The sequence below is a fragment of the Salmo trutta genome, chromosome 33, assembly GCF_901001165.1.
Source record: "Salmo trutta chromosome 33, fSalTru1.1, whole genome shotgun sequence".
Lineage (NCBI taxonomy): Eukaryota > Metazoa > Chordata > Actinopteri > Salmoniformes > Salmonidae > Salmo > Salmo trutta.
Window position 1 is genome coordinate 5,422,251 of NC_042989.1, and position 20,164 is coordinate 5,442,414.

At 42.4% G+C, this 20,164-nt stretch overlaps 1 protein-coding gene across 3 annotated transcripts in view; it reads right to left on the minus strand.

Annotated features, from left to right (window-relative positions):
• Positions 1–14,603, minus strand: part of mideasb (mitotic deacetylase associated SANT domain protein b) — a 32,313-nt gene extending 17,710 nt beyond the window's left edge. The window contains exons 1-2 of one of the 3 annotated variants that reach the window (XM_029729587.1): positions 14,219–14,603; positions 1,174–3,177 (exon numbers count right to left, since the gene is read on the minus strand). In XM_029729587.1, coding sequence (XP_029585447.1) covers positions 1,174–2,844 — 1,671 coding nt within the window. In that variant the 5' untranslated portion in view covers positions 2,845–3,177; positions 14,219–14,603. Of the gene's footprint in view, positions 1–1,173; positions 3,178–10,357; positions 10,981–14,218 lie in introns of those variants that run through there. The other 2 variants (XM_029729588.1, XM_029729586.1) reach the window with 2 other exon arrangements.
• Positions 14,604–20,164: the final 5,561 nt, after the last annotated feature.

Below are 20,164 nucleotides of genomic sequence, written 5' to 3' on the forward strand. Positions count from 1 at the left end.
TGCACCGTTACTAGGTAACTGCACAGTCACGGAGGGGAAGACCAGGGCTGCATACCCCAGCAATACCATCACCACTCACCATGCTGTAATGTATTATAAAGTAATAGGTCAAAACTCTCCTAGCAGTTTCTTTACACAAAAAGATCAGGAGCAGTGCTTATTATCTACCAAATGTACCTGAAGACCGTGAATGACTGAAATGTAAACAGAACAAAATGCACTGTAATGTTCTGTCCTGAAAAATCAAATCGGTCCTACTGTGTCTCTATTGGCTTGATGACTGCTTATTCCGCTCAGCAAAGTGCTAAATCATTCATAAACATCATTTCTGACTCAGTTGGCCTTGGCAGATGCATTAAGGTTTTCCGTTTGTTGTAATTCTAGATAAGGGCGCCATAATCCCTCTGCAATTATACCCAGGTAAACAACAACAAAATGAATGTTTTAACATCTAGAAAAGATTCCTATTAACGCAGCTCCTACAGCCCAATAACGCTTCGGCACTGTGTTTTTGAATAGATTTTTAACTGAGTGCATGCGTGAAAAGTTGGGTTAGAAGTAGGGGTGTGCATTTGACAATATTTAAATAATATCATGACATTTTTTGAGGATAGCCAGATAGTAAAAAAAAGAATAATTGGTTTTCCCTCGCTAAAAGCAACAGTGAAAGATAAGTGATTTCCGCCGTGAACTGATTCCGTTACGAAAACTTTTTCTGGTGAGTGTTTTGCATTGGTCTGTGTCAGGTCTTGTGGAAACTCTGTTAGGTGCGTGCCTGTAATTGCTATTTGAAGTGGGGAGAAAAGCATATGTCAGGGTAGGCTGGAGCGCTAAATGTGCAGCGGTAGCTCAACGCATGGTTATTAAAAATGACACTCAAAATGTTGGTATGTCATGGTATAATATCCTTGTAGGTAACAATTTCAAAAGGATAAACCTCATTTAATTCATAAATAAGCTTTTTCATTGTCAAAATAGGCCTACCATTTTTTTTTCTCCAGAACGTAACACTCAAGTAATCGAATACTAACTTCTGTTCAGATACCCAGATATCTGGATAACAGGGCCCATTCCTAGTTAAAATTGAGGGTTGGATATCCCTGTTACATCATGTAACTACATTATACCCTTCAAAGCATTACCACAAGCACCAGGACATGCAGCAATATTTACCTTGACAACGTGTGGCGGTAGTGACTCCATCTCTGAGGCTTTCTGGGCCAGTGTCACCAGGTTAACCTCCTGGGAAACCCTTAGTTTCCTGCATGTGCTCTGAATGACCCCTGTAGGGGCCAACTGGGCAGCGTGGACCTCTTCCACCTTGGGGGCTCCACCTGGCCCTTCAGAGGCCCCGTTCTGGGCCCCGTCAGATGGGATTACGAAAGGGTTGTCAACTGGTGGTGGTCCACCTTCCTTGGAGAGTCTCCTGGACCGTCGAGGCTGCAGCTGGAGCTGCGGAGGTTGGAGCTGCGTCTCTGTGGGGGGGAACTGGGGGTCTGTGGGGGTGAGAATGTGTGGAGAGTCTGGGGACGTCTCCTTGAGGTCTGGGGGGGTTGGTGGAGGAATGGTCTCCTGGGAGTGCACCAACACGGGCGGCTGGGAGAGAGGATGTGGGTGGGTAGGTGGGTTCTGGTTGCTGGGGTAATATTCTAGTACATGTTGTGGTTGTGGCTGCAATTGCTGTTGTTGTATTTGGCGTCGTTGTTGTATTCGTTGCTGTTGTATTTGTTGCTGTTGTATTTTCTGCTGTTGTATTTTCTGCTGTTGCTGCTGAACCATTTGCTGCTGCTGCATCTGGTGTTTTTGTTGCATTTGTTGTTGTTGCTGTAATATTTGTTGCTGTTGACGTTGTTGCATTTTCTGCTGCTCATGCTGTTGCAGCTGCTGCTGGAGCTGTGGATGCTGTTGGGGTTGGGGATGCTGTTGGGGTTGGGGATGCTGTTTGGGATGCTGTTGGGGCTGGGGATGCTGTTGGGGTTGTTGGGTGTAGTTCAGATTGGGTAAAGTCCTGTTGCCCCCCTGAAACACCTGGTAGTAGCCAGCCGTTAGGTGCTGCTTGGGCTGGCCGAAGGCTAGCTGGAAGGGCTGAAGCACGGAGCTGCCCCCAGGGTTGGATGTGCTGTGCTGCTGGGCGTTGAGAGCACCAGGTTTTAGGGTCTGTGGGAACGCCTGGGACTGCTGTTGCTGCTCCCACTCTAGACTGTGAGCCTTGGCCTCATCCCTAATGTCTCTGTAGGCCTCTCCTCCAGCAGGGAGAGAGTTCGGGTTAACCACCTGCTGCTGCTGGGGCGGCTGCTTCTCTGCAGCCCTACTAGGGGGCTGGGGCTGCTGTGGCTGCAGGGGTGAAGGCCCCTCACGGATCTGCTGCTTGACAAAGGCATTTTGGACCTGGGAACGTGAGTCACCGACACCCCCTAAGTACGGAGCAAAGTTCTGCCCCCAGCTAGCCATAGTGACACCTTGTGTCCAGCTCCCAGTCCCAGTTCTTTGTGGAGGCTGCGGTTGGGCTGCTGGGTCCTGGTGAACCCACTTCATGGGTACAGTCTGTTGGTAATGTCCCCGACTCTGGTCTCCTTTCTCTGGGCTGAATATCACCGAGTTGAGGTACATACCAGTATGGGCGGCCTCTGGGTTGGAGGTTGTGGAGGTGACGGTGCCTGCAGCCTCACTCTGCCCAGGACCAGGCCCTGAGGCTGGGGCACCAAGGGCGTAGTAAGAACCTTCTGGATGCTGCTGAGAGGACGTCTCCTTCATCGCCACTCCTTGGTCGTTGAAAAATGAGATGCGCTTGCCTGTTCTCTTACTGTTGGGTTTCTGCTGGGGTGGTAAACTCATGGCTAGCATGAATAACGGGGCGAGGTTGAGGTGGGCTACGGGGTACTAGGTGCATAACAGTCCCCCAGCCACACAAACCACCAACCAATGTCCCCTTTAAATGGCCCAATCTGAAGAAAAAAGGAATATAATGTTTACAGAGCACACCCTAGGAGAGGGTGTTGCATATTTGAATAGAAATCATCAAACCACATGTGCAACCAACAGCCAGGGAGTTGGACTGAACGTAGACAAAACCCAATCTTCTTCCCTTTAACTCCTCTTCCTGGTGTATTGAGAGGTTGCCGGTGATGATAGAGATGTCTGGATGTCCACTGGCCTCATTCATTTATGGGAGACACCCTGTGAAGAGACCAGAGGGGTCAGGCATGTTATACAGGGCAGTCCAGAAAGGTCGAAAACACGGATCCTAATGGTCCTATTGTAAAAGCTGCCTGCAGCCATGTGGAAACCTGCTATGGCCTGGGGGCCTTTCCAACACAATGGAGTACCAGGGAAATGTATCGGGTTGGGTGGGAATGAAAGCGTGTGTGTATATGTGGAGTGCGAGATAAATTCAAGAGAGGATTTGGACAGCAACATTGAACATGATGATATTGGCATGGGCAGTGATAATTCAGATGGAACATTAAGCAGGTGTGATGCCAAGACTCAGATCTTTCACTTTAAAATGTATGCCAAACAAAAACCAATGATTGCAAAGTTAAACAAGCACAACTCCATGCACAAGGACAACTTTTAACAATTTCCATTACATTTTGTGCCGTCTTTCTGTTACCAAACTTTGCATGTACACTCCAAGTAAATAAGTTTTTGTAAAATGTTCTGCAGAATTTTTGTTTTAAGTAGTCCAAAGAGTTGCATAGTTTCTTTAACTTCGCAATCATTGGTTTTGTTTGACGTACATTTTAGGGGTGACCCCATTTAGTCGACTGGTCGATTGTTTGGTCGATAGGCTGTTGGCTGACAGATTTCTTTAGTCGAGCAGTAGCAAAGACACCTGTCTGATTCGCGTCTGTCTGAGTGGACTGATCCATTGTGGAGGCCTTGAGGAAGGCCATCACTCCAAAACGTGCTACTGAAATTGTATATGGTTATATTGAATAAGAACAATGGTGCATCACTAATAAAAATATTATTTTCTAACAAATGCGCTCTCTCCCACGTTGGATAGTGGTCGCTGTCCGCGGTTCTGAAACACATCAGTGCGCTGTTAAATTGGCGTCTTTTCCTAGACCATGTTGCTATGTGCATTATAGCAATGTTAACCAGGTGTTGAGAACAATGCGGCGGAGGCAGCAGCAGAGTTAGGAGACGAGAAAACAGCTCTTGCCTTATTGTCTAAGAAAAGTGAGGAAACCAACTTAATTAGGTCTGTAATCAATAGCCTAACTGTTAAATGTGCCTGGCTTTATAAATCCTCCATATATATCTGCAGAAATAAGACAGATCCTGCTTCTGTTTGAATGATTGTTTAATAACCTACTGATTCCGTGAGAGCCAAGTCTCACGCAATGACAATTTCACAAATTCGGCTGTTTTTAATCTTTGCTTTCTGTAATAAAGGCTTTCCACTTTTTTTGTTCATTACAACAGCCTCTCTGGTATTATTTATAAATTATTTAGGGTGTGTTCGTGAATTCATTCTGGGTATCTACTCTGATTTCAGAGCACTCTCGTCTGAATGTGCCAGACCGCAGAATAACTGATGAATTTACGAACACGAAACACCCGTTGAATATGACAGGTGTCAGTAAACATCGGCAGAAAAAACATAATTCAATTGTTGCTAGCAGCACAGTTACAGTCACCAACGCTCTAGACAACATGAAAACAGCCAAACCACCTCTGCTAAGGCAATTCAAATGGTCAGAGTGGGGTGTTCTCTCATTTGTGTCTGGAAGTAGCTAGCAAGCTAGCCAAGTTTAGCCAGTTAGCTTGGGTGCTTGACTGCCATTGTGAGGTCAGAACGCTCGGATCAACCCAACTCCTCGGCCAGTGTCCAGTGTGTGCTCTAAACAAAACGGACAATCTGACAACGCTCTGAATTTACGAACGCCCAGAGCGCAATCTGAGCGCACTCTGACACTCCAGTGTAAATGTACACTGTTTAAAAAATATTATTTAAAATAATAATAATGATTCTCCTTTTTCTTGATCTCCTTTTTATTGTCATCATCATCATCATCATCATCATCATCATCATCATCATCATTATTCAAATAATAAGTAATGTCATTATTATGCTTAGAATAGCAGCCTTGTAATCAAAGGGCTACCCAGACTATTTGCATTGCCCCACCCTATTTTATGCTGCTGCTACTCTCTGTTATTATCTATGCATAGTCACTTTAACTCTACCTACATACCTACTGTACATATTACCTCAACTAACCGGTGCCCCCGCACATTGACTCTGTACCGGTACCCCCTGTATATAGCCTCGCTACTGTTATTTTACTGCTGCTCTTTAATTATTTGTTACTTTTGTCTATTTTTTACTTAACACTTATTTTTATTAAAACTGCATTGTTGGTTAAGGGATTGTAAGTAAGCGTTTCACTGTAAGGTCTACACCTGTTGTATTCGGCGCCTGTGACAAATAAAATGTATTACCACCATTGAGCTGTAGGCCTAAAACGGCATCCTGTTTAATCTTAATACCTTAACTTACTTAAGCCTGTATTTCAATACTTATATAGGCTACAGTATCAAGCAATCATTCATTCATTCGTTCAAGTCATCACACAGCATTAAAGTCATTCATGATTTGAAATGCAATCAAGCATTTTAATTTTAAAATAAAGCGAGCCTTGAATAATTAGCTTAAACAATAAATATACCGTTCCATGCGACCATTTTGTCTTTTCTGTAATAGAGGCTTAACAAAAAAAACACTACAACAGACTGTCTGGTAGGCTTATAATTTATTTTGTGTTGTTTACATCGTTCCAAACGGTCTGAAAAATGATATTGTAATCTAACAGCACCAGTTTGGGACACATAATATGCATGCAGTGCCTGCTCCTTACCTTCTTTTTCGAGATCTCCAGTATTTTCTACAACTAGTCAAATTTATTCCACACATGTGACTTCCCCTTTACCTCCTGAGCAACCAGTAAACATTCCCCTGTTTCGAGTTTATTTGTTACGTCCTCTGCATCCATTTTTCTGATACGTAGTTTGTTTTAACCAATTTGTTGATATGATTATGAAATTAGGGATTTCAGGTAACACAACTACAGGAGACAACTACCCACAAATCCCATGACAAAAACACCCCTCTTAAATAAGACCTTCAATTAGAAGCAATGAGGAGCAGCTGCTTCCAATTGAAGGTCAACCCCATCAACTAAACATAGAAATAGAAAGACTTGACTAGAACATAGAAATATACTAACATAGAACATTAACCAAAACCCCAGAACACCTTAAACAAACACCCCTCTACATAAACACATAGCCCAACAAACCCCGAACCACATAAAACAAACACCCCCTGCCACGTCCTGACCAAACTACAATAACAAATAACCCCTTTACTGGTCAGAACGTGACAGCAACACTGCGGTGGTCGCTGCAGCAGGGAGGAGAGAAAGACAACGGGTGCTAGTCACAGTCTTTTTTTTTTAAACACAGCAAGTCTGAGCCCGGGCCCGGCACAATCAAATGAATTGCTGGTCAGACTCCCTCTAGTCATTTGTGTCTTAATTATTTAATCAAACAGTGTGCTTAATAGCATCAGACAAGCTCAGTGAATATAGTTGATTTGATTAAAAACACATAGGATGTGTGTATACAGGGAAAAACACACGTTTTAAAATTTCGACGAACAGTAGAATGGTGGTCGATCAAGATTGTTTTTAGTCAGGACAGCCCTAATACATTTTAATCTGAGTCTCAGCCTCATTATGCTACCGTGGAATAGCCCTGTGGCAAAATATTACTTGGGAAGCATCCCAATTGGCACCCTATTCCTTATGGACCCTGGTCAAAAGTAGTGCACCATATAGGGAACGCAGCCTACTTGCTCTTTTTGCACTGAGGCTCTGACTCAGTGGTCTCCGAATCATCCAGGACAAAAGGGGAACCTGTTACCCGTTGATCCTCTTCCTGCATCGTCAAAAGGGAAAGGCAAGAGACAGGACAATGAGAGAGAACAACTATGAGTCACAATAACCTTCTACAGGAAAAAAAGGCCAAAAGGAAAAATATTACATTTTCAATTTCCGTCACAGCTAGTCAGTCAACCTAAGAGTAAAAAATTATAATACGAGATCAAAAGGCACATTTATTGTAGTGGAAATCTTTCTGGGCATCACTCTCGTTGCCATGGTAACACATAATGATAATCACAATCTGGATGCGTATCTGAGGGGCATAGTGTTTGTGCAGAGTATACTACGATCATCTTCCCAATGCACAAAGATACAGACCCCTCTGCCATTGAATTTACAGTTTGAAGAGATGGACATTTCAATGGTGAGAGTGGTGACGATGTAATGCAATGCAATACAATGTAACGCAATGCAACTGTCCTCTGGTCTGTATAAGAATATATTTGATGTGCTTGTGCAAACTGTTGCACCAGGTCTGACTTAAGCTAAATACAAATAAACATTACATAAACATATCTATTACATAATCTATTGCATATGTACACTGAACAAAAATATAAACGCAACATGTAAAGTGTTGGTCCCATGTTATATTGAGCTGAAATAAAAGATCCCAGAAATGTACCATACGCACAAATGTGCTACATCCCTGTTAGTGAGCATTTCTCCTTTACCAGGATAACAGGTGTGGCATATCAATAAAACGGATTAAACAGCATGATCCTTACACAGGTGCACCTTGTGCTGGGGAGAATAAAAGGCCACTCTAATATCTGCAGTTTTGTCACCCACACAATGCCACTGATGTCTTAAGTTTTGAGGGAGTGTTCAATTGGCATGCTAACTGCAGGAATGTCAAGCAGAGCTGTTGCCAGAAAATGTTATGTTCATTTCTCTAGCATAAGCCGCCTCCAACGTCATTTTAGAGAATTTGGCAGTATGTCCAACCGGCCTCACAACCGCAGACCACGTGTATGGTGTAATATGGGTGAGCGGTTTTCTGACGTCAACCTTGGGAACAGAGTGCCCCATGGCGGAGGTGGGGTTATGGTATGGGCAGGAATGAGCTACGGACAATGAATACAATTGCATTTCATCGATGGCAGTTTGAATGCACAGAGATGCCGTGAAGAGGTTCTGAGGCCCGTTGTCGAGCCATTCATCTGCTGCCATCACCTCATGTTTCAGCATGATAATGCACGGCCCAATGTTGCAAGGATCTGTACACAATTCCTGGAAGCTGAAAATGTCCCAGTTCTTCCATGGCCTGCATATTCACCAGACATGTCACCCTCTGAGCATGTTTGGGATGTTCTGGATCGACGTGTACAGCAGCGTGTTCCAGTTCCCGCCAATATCCAGCAACTTCGCACAGACATTGAAGAAGAGTGGGACAACATTCCACAGGCCACAATCAACAGCCTGATCAACTCTATGTGAAGGAGATGTTTCACACTGCATGAGGCAAATGGTGGTCACACCAAATACTGACTGGTTTTCTGATCCACGCCCCTACCTTATCTGTGAGGTATCTGTGACCAACAGATGCATATCTGTATTCACAGTCATGTGAAATCCATAGATTAGGGCCTAATGAATGTATTTCAGTTGACTGATTTCGTTATATGAACTGTAAATTGTTGCGTTTATATTTTTGTTCAGTATATATATATATATATATATATATATATATATATATTACTCAGGCATATCACATGCTACCCCCTATTCAGTAGTTGACTGTGGCTGCATCTTCAGCACAACAACTTTAATGCTGCAGGCCTTTAGGGCCAAATATAGCATGTGGCTTTTATAATATGAGCTATTTATTGTGACCGAAGAGCTGCTTAGAGAACAATCGATAGCTGCACCTATTCTGTTCCTGAAGGCAGGCAAGGCTGAGATGAGGGCAGTAGGCCAGCCTACAGTTGTCTATAATATAGACGTATACATGTTATAGGCCTTGTTGTATGGTAGGCTACAGTGATTGTACAAGGTACAGGTGACCGAAAACTGTGCAAAATATATTTGGTAGAACTTACAACAACACATGAGTCAGTAGTTGTTTTCTAGTATTTTTCTTTTAAAACACATTTTATACTGTAGCATGCACTGATAGCACGCTACTGTTTAGCCTAGGCAGCAACCATTTAGCAAACACACACCTTAAAATAGACAGCTGCAGCTGCTCATATCCTGCACTGTGGCAGGATATAAACAGTCATTTACTTGTCTGACCGACCACGCACACTTCAGGGTGAGGAAACTATTGCATTGGCCAAGGAGAATTAAACACCATGGTTCATTATAGCGTGTTCTTCGGTATGCTTATTATATGATAAGGTTGTTCAGAAATCCAAGTTATGAATAATTCTGTAGATGCGGTTCCGCTATAGCAATATAAAACAATGTGCATGCGTCACTGTATTTATGAAGAAATACCTCTATCAATTTCCGGGAATGGGAGAGGCGTGGCTTGAGAAGACCATGCAAGACTCATTGCCTTGGCCTATTTAGCTAAACAGCAGAAATCAGATGGAGTTGGTTTTGCAGTGTTGTTTTTTCATGGAAGGGTTTCTGCAATATGAAATATTTGCACAACAACACGATTTCCCCCTAACCTTTCTGTAGGCGATCGGGTGTAGACTAGTAGGGTCACGACAAAGTGGACCGAACATTGCAGCGAATTACACAACCCCCTGCCGGGTTTATTAACCCAGCCAACCGAGGAAAAGCCGTTAATATAGTCTAGGTTTGTACCGTCAACCGTAATTACCTAATCCCTGAGACGACAGAGCGTTTCTTAATTTAAACAGCGAATACCCTTGCAGCCAATGGCACATTCGATGTCGGCTATAGGCTGGCTATTTGACATGGAGGGGTGAGAATCCCCCCCCAGACAGCACCCAAAAACCAACATGCTGCGTCCTACATCTGAACAACCCTTGCTGAACCCCCGCCAGCTCAGCGCTATTTACGAGAAGGCAGCCCTTTGTTACAGAAAACGGATTATCCAGTCACTAATTCCATGGCACATTACAACAAAGTGAGACAACAATGCACCCTATATTGGCTACAAAAGCACCACGACAAAAAGTAAGGATAATATAAACCGCGCGGCTAGGGCTGCTCAACTTGTCAACATGGTTAATAGCCTACGTCATAGGAACTGACATTGCTTCCTATTTTTAAGAAAGTCCCCATATTAAGCAATAAACACACACACAGGTATCAACAGCTGATCAGCAATCTTCATGTTCAATATGCATAGAAGCCTATGTAACTAAATGGTCAACTTTGTTTACAACTAATGTCATCCATTCACGTGCATGTTTCTTAGTTCACTTTTACCGATCAAAAAGCCGGATATAGAAAGAAATCAAAGTTGCTATCCGATCACTTACCGTGCTTGTCATGTTTCTGCGATGCCCCAACAATCACCCACCGCCACCCAGTGCAGCAACTATCCCCGGATCCATGCGCCCAGCAGTACAACCGCACCGAGACGTCAGCATACATCTCTAGCGTTGAGTCATTCTATGCTGAGCTCACTATTATATTACCAAGTCAAAGAAAGGAGGTAGATCGATATCGTTAGAAAAGAAGTGCTATCCAGTCCGAAATAGGGCACTGATCTGCAAAAAAGGTGGACATTATTGCGTTAGGATTGCACAAATCGCCCACATGCACACCACACGCCGCTGTCATATGCGGCCTTTTTTCCTCTCGATGTGGAACGCTCTCTCAAACGTTCTCTTTCAGCTTGTCTTGTGACCCCCTCCAGGCGGTTCGCCACACCTACTTCCACGACCAAATATGGCTTTCATCTTGTATGGCGAGGCACTGTAATTTACTGGGCAAACTCTGCTCAGATCCATGCGGGGAAATTCCGTCAGTCGTCTACTGAAACAAAGAGGTGCCCTTATTTCAATCCCATCAATATTAAAAACATGTCAGGGGCGCGCCTCGCACTAGTTCCAAGTTAGAGAGAATATGTCTACCTACTCTCAGTATTCTTCAGCTGTTGCGCTTCAACGTTATTACAGCATTATTACACAGCCATCGCACCCACACAAACATCTACAGTTCACAAACCGTTGAGTAAACAGTCTATCAGCAGAACCCCACAATCCAACTGCAGAGCTGCCTTTTTCAAGATGCCTTGAGGGAAAGCAGCAAGACATCCCCGAGGTGACACTATGAGATGTCATATCTATGATCTCATACACACTGATCTCAATGAATCAGCAGGTAGACTCATTCACTCTATCAGCCATTGATAGAAAGATGCGCTGAGATTTAGGAATAAAGCCGTTGAGATTGAGTTTGCGCACAGCTTTCAAATGCTGCTGTTTTCTACTGTTTTTAAACGCTGCCGTATGAATGCCGACTGGCTGCACAACTGGGGTGCATAGCGAATAGCAGTGACCATGACCAAGCATGAAAGGAGACACTGCCAGTCCCTCTATGTCAGGGTATGCTCTGCACTCTGCTGTACCTTAAAATAACGCTACAAAGCCTGAACACATTCATGCATGCTATTCGCTGCATAAGAAATATGCCAGCCTTGCTATGTGAGAGTGCGTGAGGTATGTACGACCGTGTGTGTTATAGTTTTGAATCAAAGTGATGTCCATATCATATCCACTCTTTCATTGGGAGAAAGGCCTAAATGACTGAACTGATTGTAGAAGTAAGATGCTAAAGAGAAATGATGTTTTGGCACATGGCATATCCATTAGTGATTATTGTGATTTTGCTTTTGTAAATGTTTTGTAGGCCTATGTAGCCAAATTGTATCTATGATCTTATGCTATCCATTCATGTTTTTGGTATGTTATTTTTATATCTGAGAATTAACCAATGATATCAGGCCACACCCAGGCATGATTCCAGACACCTGTGTGTGTCCTTTGGCACTATATAAACTAGTGACCCCGCAGTGTTTGTCATTATACCCTGAAGAAGACAGCTTGTCTGTAGAAACGTTGGTTATTAGGTTATTAGATGATTGGATCTGAGCTCCTAGAGTGTGCGGCTCTCCTTTAATTGTTCAAGTGTTCTACTCCGCTAGCCAGCAATTCGCGTAAATTGCTGTGGGGGGGGGTTTTCCGCCTCTAGATATCCATTAGCCAAACAATATATCCATCCATTGATTTAGTTATAATTGTCTGTCATTAAACGGGTCATATTTAAACTGTTAATAAAATGAAGACTATAGTCTAGTCCACTCTTGGGTGCAGGACCGTGCAGGACACGTATAGTAGCTCAGGTGTGTTGTTACAGACAGATGGACACTTTCTGGCTATAGACCAGGAAGAAGGGCTGCAACAAAGAGCTGCCTGTGTACCACAGTAGGGTAGTGGAGGTATACGCCGTATCAATTAATACGGCTAATAGAGCAGATTTTGAGCGCACCAATATGCACCCAGCGGTTGTCCTGCGCGCAAATGTTCCAAAATGCAATTTGCGGGAAAACACCGTTCTGAAATGCTCACCACACATGCGAGCGGTTTCAAGAACTGAGATGGACATATCCGTTAGAAATGTATAAAGAGTGAAATTCTAAAGATGCAACAACTATCATGGGTTGCTAATATGACTAGGATAATGCCTTTGGCTGCTACACAATGAAAGAAAATTGATTTGAAAACCAATAGAACAGGAGAATGCATATGAGGAAATCTTTATACAATAATTGCCTCTGGGTTTCTATGTTGGGATTTTGGCTGTAGGCTACTTTGAAGCAAGGTAAGACATGCTTCATAATACGAAGTAAAACGTCCAGGTTTCAAACAATTAAGGTTCAGGAAAAATATAGTGATGCTGCTAATGATAAGCCTAACCATCTTCTGGTAGATGGAAAAACTTTCACAAAAACGAACTAGCTACAAAGTAGCCTATGCCTGCACCTGGCAGAATGATAGCATTAATATTTGTTTTGCAAACGCCATCTCATGTGGTCTACAGAAACATGCTAACGAATTTTCTTAGATTTTTACCCAGACCTCAAAAGTGTTCTCCTGACGTGGTTTAAGCATTGTTGTGGACTTAGAACATCCAATTTGGTTGTTTTTCTATTTAAAAAGTGTGACTTTGAGAGCGAAAACCTGGAAAAGAAATTGGTACAAATCTGAAACCTGTGAATTTCTGACTCAGTTGACAGTCTCATTTATCTATTTCAATAATTGGCATACTATTAGCCTACTTGCATAGTAGACTACATACAGCTTGGGTTGGCCTGACTGTGAAAGACCAATAGGCCTATGGGATTCATCATTTTAGGTCCTTCAGAGTGTATTACTAGGTTTCCATCCAATTGATGACAGATTTTCATGTGAATACTCTAGAATTTGCATAAAGAAAGTATGAGCATTTTCGCACCAGTGGTGTTTGCACCAAATTGACTTTTTGCCGATAAAAATCACTGCATGATATGCATCGATCATCATGTCACCAGAATAAGACCCTCGATATTTATTGGAAAGGAGAATCAAGATCACAGTACTTTCACCACCCTGTTTAGTTCACAATTGATTTAATCTGGAGACTAATAAACTACATGATTTCCCGAGTTCACCAGCGACCACGCACCATATAATCGCGTGACTCCAAGTTTACTTAGATATGATGGTTATTATATCGATATTTGCGCATAAAGGCCTTTCCACTGCCATTTCTCTCATAACACATTTTACCGACACAAAAAGATCCCACCATGTCGAACGAACAAAAGTATCTCTAGGCATTTTTAAAATTGTACAGAAACTTCCAGTTCCCAACACAGCTGTCGTGATTATTTTTTTTATATACACTATGACTTTACTTTCATAAAAACTCCGGATGTCAAACAGGTCGCCGTCGCAGGGCGGGCTGTTTTGGGAACGTTAGGCTTATTAGAGTACACCCACCCGCTTCTCCAGGCACATCTAGGGAGGTGCACAAGGCTACTCATCGTGCAGCAACCCTTGGCATCCGAGCTATATCGAACCACGCGAATCTGTATCCAGCCTAGACTACTGCATAGAACTTCTAGATCATTCAGCAGGACCTCCATGAAGATTCATTGAAATGTGTTTTTTAGATGCAACCATTGTCGCTGACATATGCAGCAGGGAGGGGACAGTAACGATGAATCTTGAATCCGGAATCTTATATTGACACCTTGGCTTTTTTTTTTGTTTAACCATAAAGCAGTTTAAAAACATGAATAAGTTGTTACATTACTACACACATGAATAAAAGCAAAGTAGGTTCCACGTTACCTTGTAGGCTAGTATGCATCGCTGACACCATTTCTAGTTGGCATTTTCTCCCTCTTCAGAAACAGAAAACTTTTTTTCTGCTTTTCGAAGCGTCACTTCCTACTCTTGCTGCTGAATTCATTGCACGATTGTGAATGTAACTATAGCAAATGCTGGTTTGTGAGTTGTTGCGATGTCAACTAAACTACGCTAATCTCTTCAAGTATTGCGACAGAGATAAAACATAAAAATAAACAAAGAATATCTACAATTTATGAGAAACCATGGCGCATACCATTTTAATACATTTAACGATACCCTACTGTAGGTGACGCAAATGCTCAATCGCAAAGAGTAGAGGCAAAGAAAGTGTCAACCACCACACCTCCGTTCCGCCAGCAAGAATAAGCAAGACCTAGCAAGAACAGTCCAGGAGCTCGGCGATTATCCTTCAAAATAAAAGTAATACAATTGTCATAATGATTAACATTTTATGAGGAAATGTTAGCAGACTTGAATTTTGTTTAACAATATATAAAAAAAAGGAAATAAGGTCAACGCCTTTATTGCACAAATAATATTATAGCATTGGCATTATTGTTACAGCATTAAAATGAATGATTACTAGACAGTTATCATGGTAACAGCAGTAAAACAATTAAAACACATTGTTTATAATGCAACTATTAATAATAATAATAATACAATTATAATAATACACTTTAGAAAACACTTAAATCACATTGTTAATTAGCCCATTCATATTGGATGATGTTCACTACGTTTTTCATATTGGACAGGCATACAGTGCCTTCAGAAAGTATTCATACTTGTATTATTATTATTTTTTTCACCTTTATTTAACCAGGTAGGCCAGTTGAGAACAAGTTCTCATTTACAACTGCGACCTGGTCAAGCTAAAGCAAAGCGACACAAACAACAACAGAGTTACACATGAAGTAAACAAACATGCAGTCAATAATACAATATAAAAAGTCTATATACAGTGTGTGCAAATGAGGTAGGATAAGGGAGGTAAGGCAATAAATAGGACATAGTGGCGAAATAATTACAATATAGCAATTAAACACTGGAGTGATAGATGTGCAGAAGATGAGTGTGCAAGTAGAGATACTGGGGTGCAAAGGAGCAAAATAAATAACAGTATGGGGGATGAGGTAGTTGGATGGGATATTTACAGATGGGTATGTACAGATGCAGTGATCTGTGAGCTGCTCTGACAGCTGGTGCTTAAAGTTAGTGAGGGAGATATGAGTCTCCAGCTTCAGTGATTTTTGCAGTTCGTTCCAGTCATTGGCAGCAGAGAACTGGAAGGAAAGGCGGCCAAAGGAGGAATTGGCTTTGGGGGTGACCAGTGAGATATACCTGCTGGACTGTGTGCTACGGGTGGGTGCTGCTATGGTGACCAGAGATAAGGCGTGGCTTTACCTAGCAAAGACTTACAGATGACCTGGAGCCAGTGGGTTTGGCGACGAATATGAAGCGAGGGCCAGCCAACGAGAGCATACAGGTCGCAGTGGTGGGTAGTATATGGGGCTTTGGTGACAAAACGGATGGCACTGTGATAGACTGCATCCAATTTGCTGAGTAGAGTGTTGGAGGCTATTTTGCAACGAGGAAAAGCTGCCTCCAATTGAAGGTCAACCCAATAAACCTCAACCTTGAAATAGACAAACTAGAACTACAACATACATTTATATTTTAGTCATTTAACAAACGCTCTTATCCAGAGCGACTTACAGTAGTGAATGCATACATTTCATACATTTTTTTCTCCGTACTGGTCCCCCGTGGGAATCGAACCCACAACCCTGGCGTTGCAAACACCATGCTCTACCGACTGGCCAATAAAAATAAAAGATTAAGATGGGCAAAAGAACACAGACACTGGGCAGAGGAACTTTGATGTTGAGACTGGTGTTTTGTGGGTACTATTTAATGAAGCTGCCAGATGAGGACTTGTGAGGCGTCTGTTTCTCAAACTAGACACTCTAATGTACTTGTCCTCTTGCTCAGTTGTGCACCAGGGCCTCCCACTCCTCTATCTTTTCTGGTTAGAGACAGATTGCCCGGTTCCAGGGGAAAGTTATTTGTTTCTTGCCATTTTGAGCCTGTAATCGAAACCCACAAATGCTGATGCTCCAGATACTCAACTAGTATAAAGAAGGCCAGTTTTATTGCTTCTTTAATCAGGACAACAGTTTTCAGCTATGCTAACATAATTACAAAAGGGTTTTCTAATGATCAATTAGCCTTTTAAAATTATACATTTGGATTAGCTAACACAACGTGCCATTGGAACACAGGAGTGATGGTTGCTGATAATGGGCCTCTGTACACCTATGTAAATATACCATTAACAATCAGCCATTTCCAGCTACAGTAGTCAGGGGCATTAATATGGAGTTGGTCCCCCCCTCCCTTTGCTGCTATAACAGCCTCCACTCTTCTGGGAAGGCTTTCCACTAGATGTTGGAACATTAATGCGGGGACAGCAGAATTAGTGAGGTCGGGCACTGATGTTGGGGGATTAGGCCTGGCTTGCAGTCGGCGTTCCAATTCATCCCAAAGGTGTCCGATGGGGTTGAGGTCAGGGCTTTGTGCAGGCCAGTCAAGTTCTTCCACACCGATCTAGACAAACCATTTCTGTATGGACCTCACACAGGGGCATTGGAATTCTGAAACAGGAAAGGGCCTTCCCCAAACTGTTGCCACAAAGTTGGAAGCATAGAATTGTCTAAAATGTCATTGTATGCTATAGCATTAAGATTTCCCTTCACTGGAACTAAGGGGCCTAGCCCGAACCATGAAAAACAGCCACAGACCATTATTCCACCTCCACCAAACTTTACAGTTGGCACTATGCATTGGGTCAGGTAGCGTTCTCCTGGCATCCACCAAACCCAGATTCATACGTCGGACTGTCAGATGGTGAAGCGTGATTCATCACTCCAGAGAACACGTTTCCACTGCTCCAGAGTCCAATGGAGTCCAACTCCAGAGTCTAACTCCAGCTAACGCTTGGCATTGCGCATGGTGATCTTAGGCTTGTGTGCAGCTGCTCGGACATGGAAACCCACTTCATGAAGCTCCTGACGAACAGTTCTTGCACTGATGTTGCTTCAACAGGCAGTTTGGAACTCTGTAGTGAGTGTTGCAACTGAGGACAGATGATTTTTACGCACTCGGCACTTCAGCAATCGGAGGTCCCGTTCTGTGATCTTATGTGGCCTACCACTTTGCGGCTGAACCGTTGTTGCCCCTAGATGTTTCCACTTCACAGTAACAGCACTTACAGTTGACATGGGCAGCTCTAGCAGGGCAGAAATTTTACAAACTGACTTGTTGGAAAGGTGGCATCCTATGACAGTGGCACCTTGATAGTCACTGAGCTCTTCAGTAAAGCCATTTTACTGCCAATGTTTTTCTATGGAGATTGTATGGCTGTGTGCTCGATTTTATTCACCTGTCAGCAACAGATGTGACTGAATAGCCGAATTCACAAATTTGAAGCTTTGTCCACATACTTTTGTATATATAGTGTACATATTGCAAAGTACACAATTTGCTGTACCTTGTATCACAGTAATTCTACCCAGGTGTCACACCCTGATCTGTTTCACCTGTCCTTGTGATTGTCTCCACCCCCTCCAGTTGTCGCTTATTTTCCCTGGTGTATTTATCCCCGTGTTTCCTGTCTCTCTGTGCCAGTTCGTCTTGTATGTTCAAGTCAACCAGCGTGTTTTTTTTCCCGTGTGCCCACTGTTCTATTCTCTTTTAATAGTCCTCCCCATTTTGACCTTTGCCTGTTTTCTGGACTCCATTCTGCCTGCCTGACCATTCTGCCTGCCCTGACCTTGAGCCTGCCTGCCATTCTGTACCTCTGGATCTCTGAACTGGTTTTGACCTTTTGCCTGTCCACGACCATTCTCTTGCCTACCCCTTTTGGATTGCTAATAGACATCTTGGACTCGAACCATCTGCCTCCTGTGTCTGCATCTGTGTCTCGCCTTGTGCCCTTATACCAGGAGCACTTGTAGTTTCCAAATCCACAAAGTGTACACTCATTCTACAAACAAACATTATGTTTATTCAAAAAGTCGAGAGATGCGATTTGTTCATAAAAGCTTATTCATTACAAATATTAGAATGAATTGAATTAATCAAATTCTTTTTGTGAAATTGATCAAGAGTAAAAGAGAAGTTTTAAATAATATGCAAGATCCTCTACATCTCATGGGTATCAACCCAGTGGGCATGAACTGCTTGAATCAACATTGTTTCCATGTCATTTTAAGAAGGAAAAAATGGTGATGATTGGGGTGATACTAACCTGTAGCAACACGATCTTACTGGGATACTTGGGGCGGTAGGTAGCCTAGTGGTTAGAGGGTTGGACTAGTAACCGAAAGGTTCCAAGACCAAATCCCCAGCTGACAAGGTAAAAATCTGTCGATCTGCCCCTGAACAAGGCAGTTAACCCACTGTTCCTATGTTGTCGTTGAAAATAAGAATTTGTTCTTAACTGACTTGCCTAGTTAAATAAAGGTTAAAAAATATAAATACGGCCTCAAAAAATATATTTTATTCGTCTAGCCAGAACACTTGACCTGATGCACGTTTTGGCAATAAGGCTGGCTGATTTAAATGGGTGAAGTCTGCAGCCTTCTCATCATTAGGATAATGTGGGTCATTTACAGGTATACCAGTCAGTTAACACTCCATCTACTGATCACATTGTTTCCAGTGTTTCACTGAAGCAGTTAGCTTCTCACCTAATCACCTCCTAATAGTCAGAATTTGTCACCTCCAATATAGGGCAAGCCAAGAGTGCAAGACTAGTATAGAATGGTGTTTTGTTTCACACTGGAAGCAAACAAAGAGTAAGCTAAAATAGTGCATTTATTGTTTTGTAGTTAGTCAGTCAGTCAGTAAACAGTTAAAGGGACAGAACAGAAGTGCAGACTGGACCCTGGTTTTATGGACACAAACAATCAATTGTTTTTCCTGTACAGTGCTATACTTGTACTGTATAGTGTCCAGGCACCCTACATTAAGCTGTTTGACCACAGTAGATGTCCTGCAACATTTTAAATAACCTAGTTTTTTGTTCAAAATCATTTTGCACTGTGAAATATGTAACGTTATGTCCAGTATAAAAACATACTGCATTTCAGCTGATAGGCCACTATTTATCTGCAAAATGAGCACTGATGCTTCTCTGGGTGTAAACTCTGTGGATTTGGAAACTAGAAGTTCTCCTGAGTCTTTTACTCTGACACAATGTACTGGGAATTATGTATGTATGTCCAATATGGAACAAAGATTGGATTTAAGCTGATTGGCCACTCTTGAACTAGAAGCGCTCCTGAGTTGAGTGCACCCCCCTTTTATTGCAACACAACAGAAAGAAAATGTTGTACAGTGAAATAAATGATAGGGTATACACCAAAAAACTTTGTTGACCTTTAGGCAAAAAAACATAATATCTACTAGAATACTTTTAATTATTCTTTGTATGATAACTAGTGAACAATATATCGATAATATATTGATAATTGTGCACATTTTCCATTACTTTCATCTTAATTACTAATTTACAAAGTATACAAGACGAGACTCATATTCTGAAGGATTTTCAAAATCCGTGACCCGAATACTTAGTTATTCTTGTCTGCTTCCCAAGCCATTTGCAGCATAAACACAAAATTGAATGGACTTAAATGAAGCATGAGACAGAGGAACTTGTAGCATTGAGGAAAGTAGTGGTATGTGTTAATTGTATGATCAGAAATGTCCCGTGCGCGAGAGGCAGGTTGAGGTTTCCAGGGTTAGAGTAGTGTAGAAGTTGTCATATGCTGAGGTAGTGAAGAAAGTAGAGGAAGATGGGTCAAGGGGAAGGGATCCTGAGAGGAGTGGTGTGAGTAGTAGGTCTGTACCAGTAGA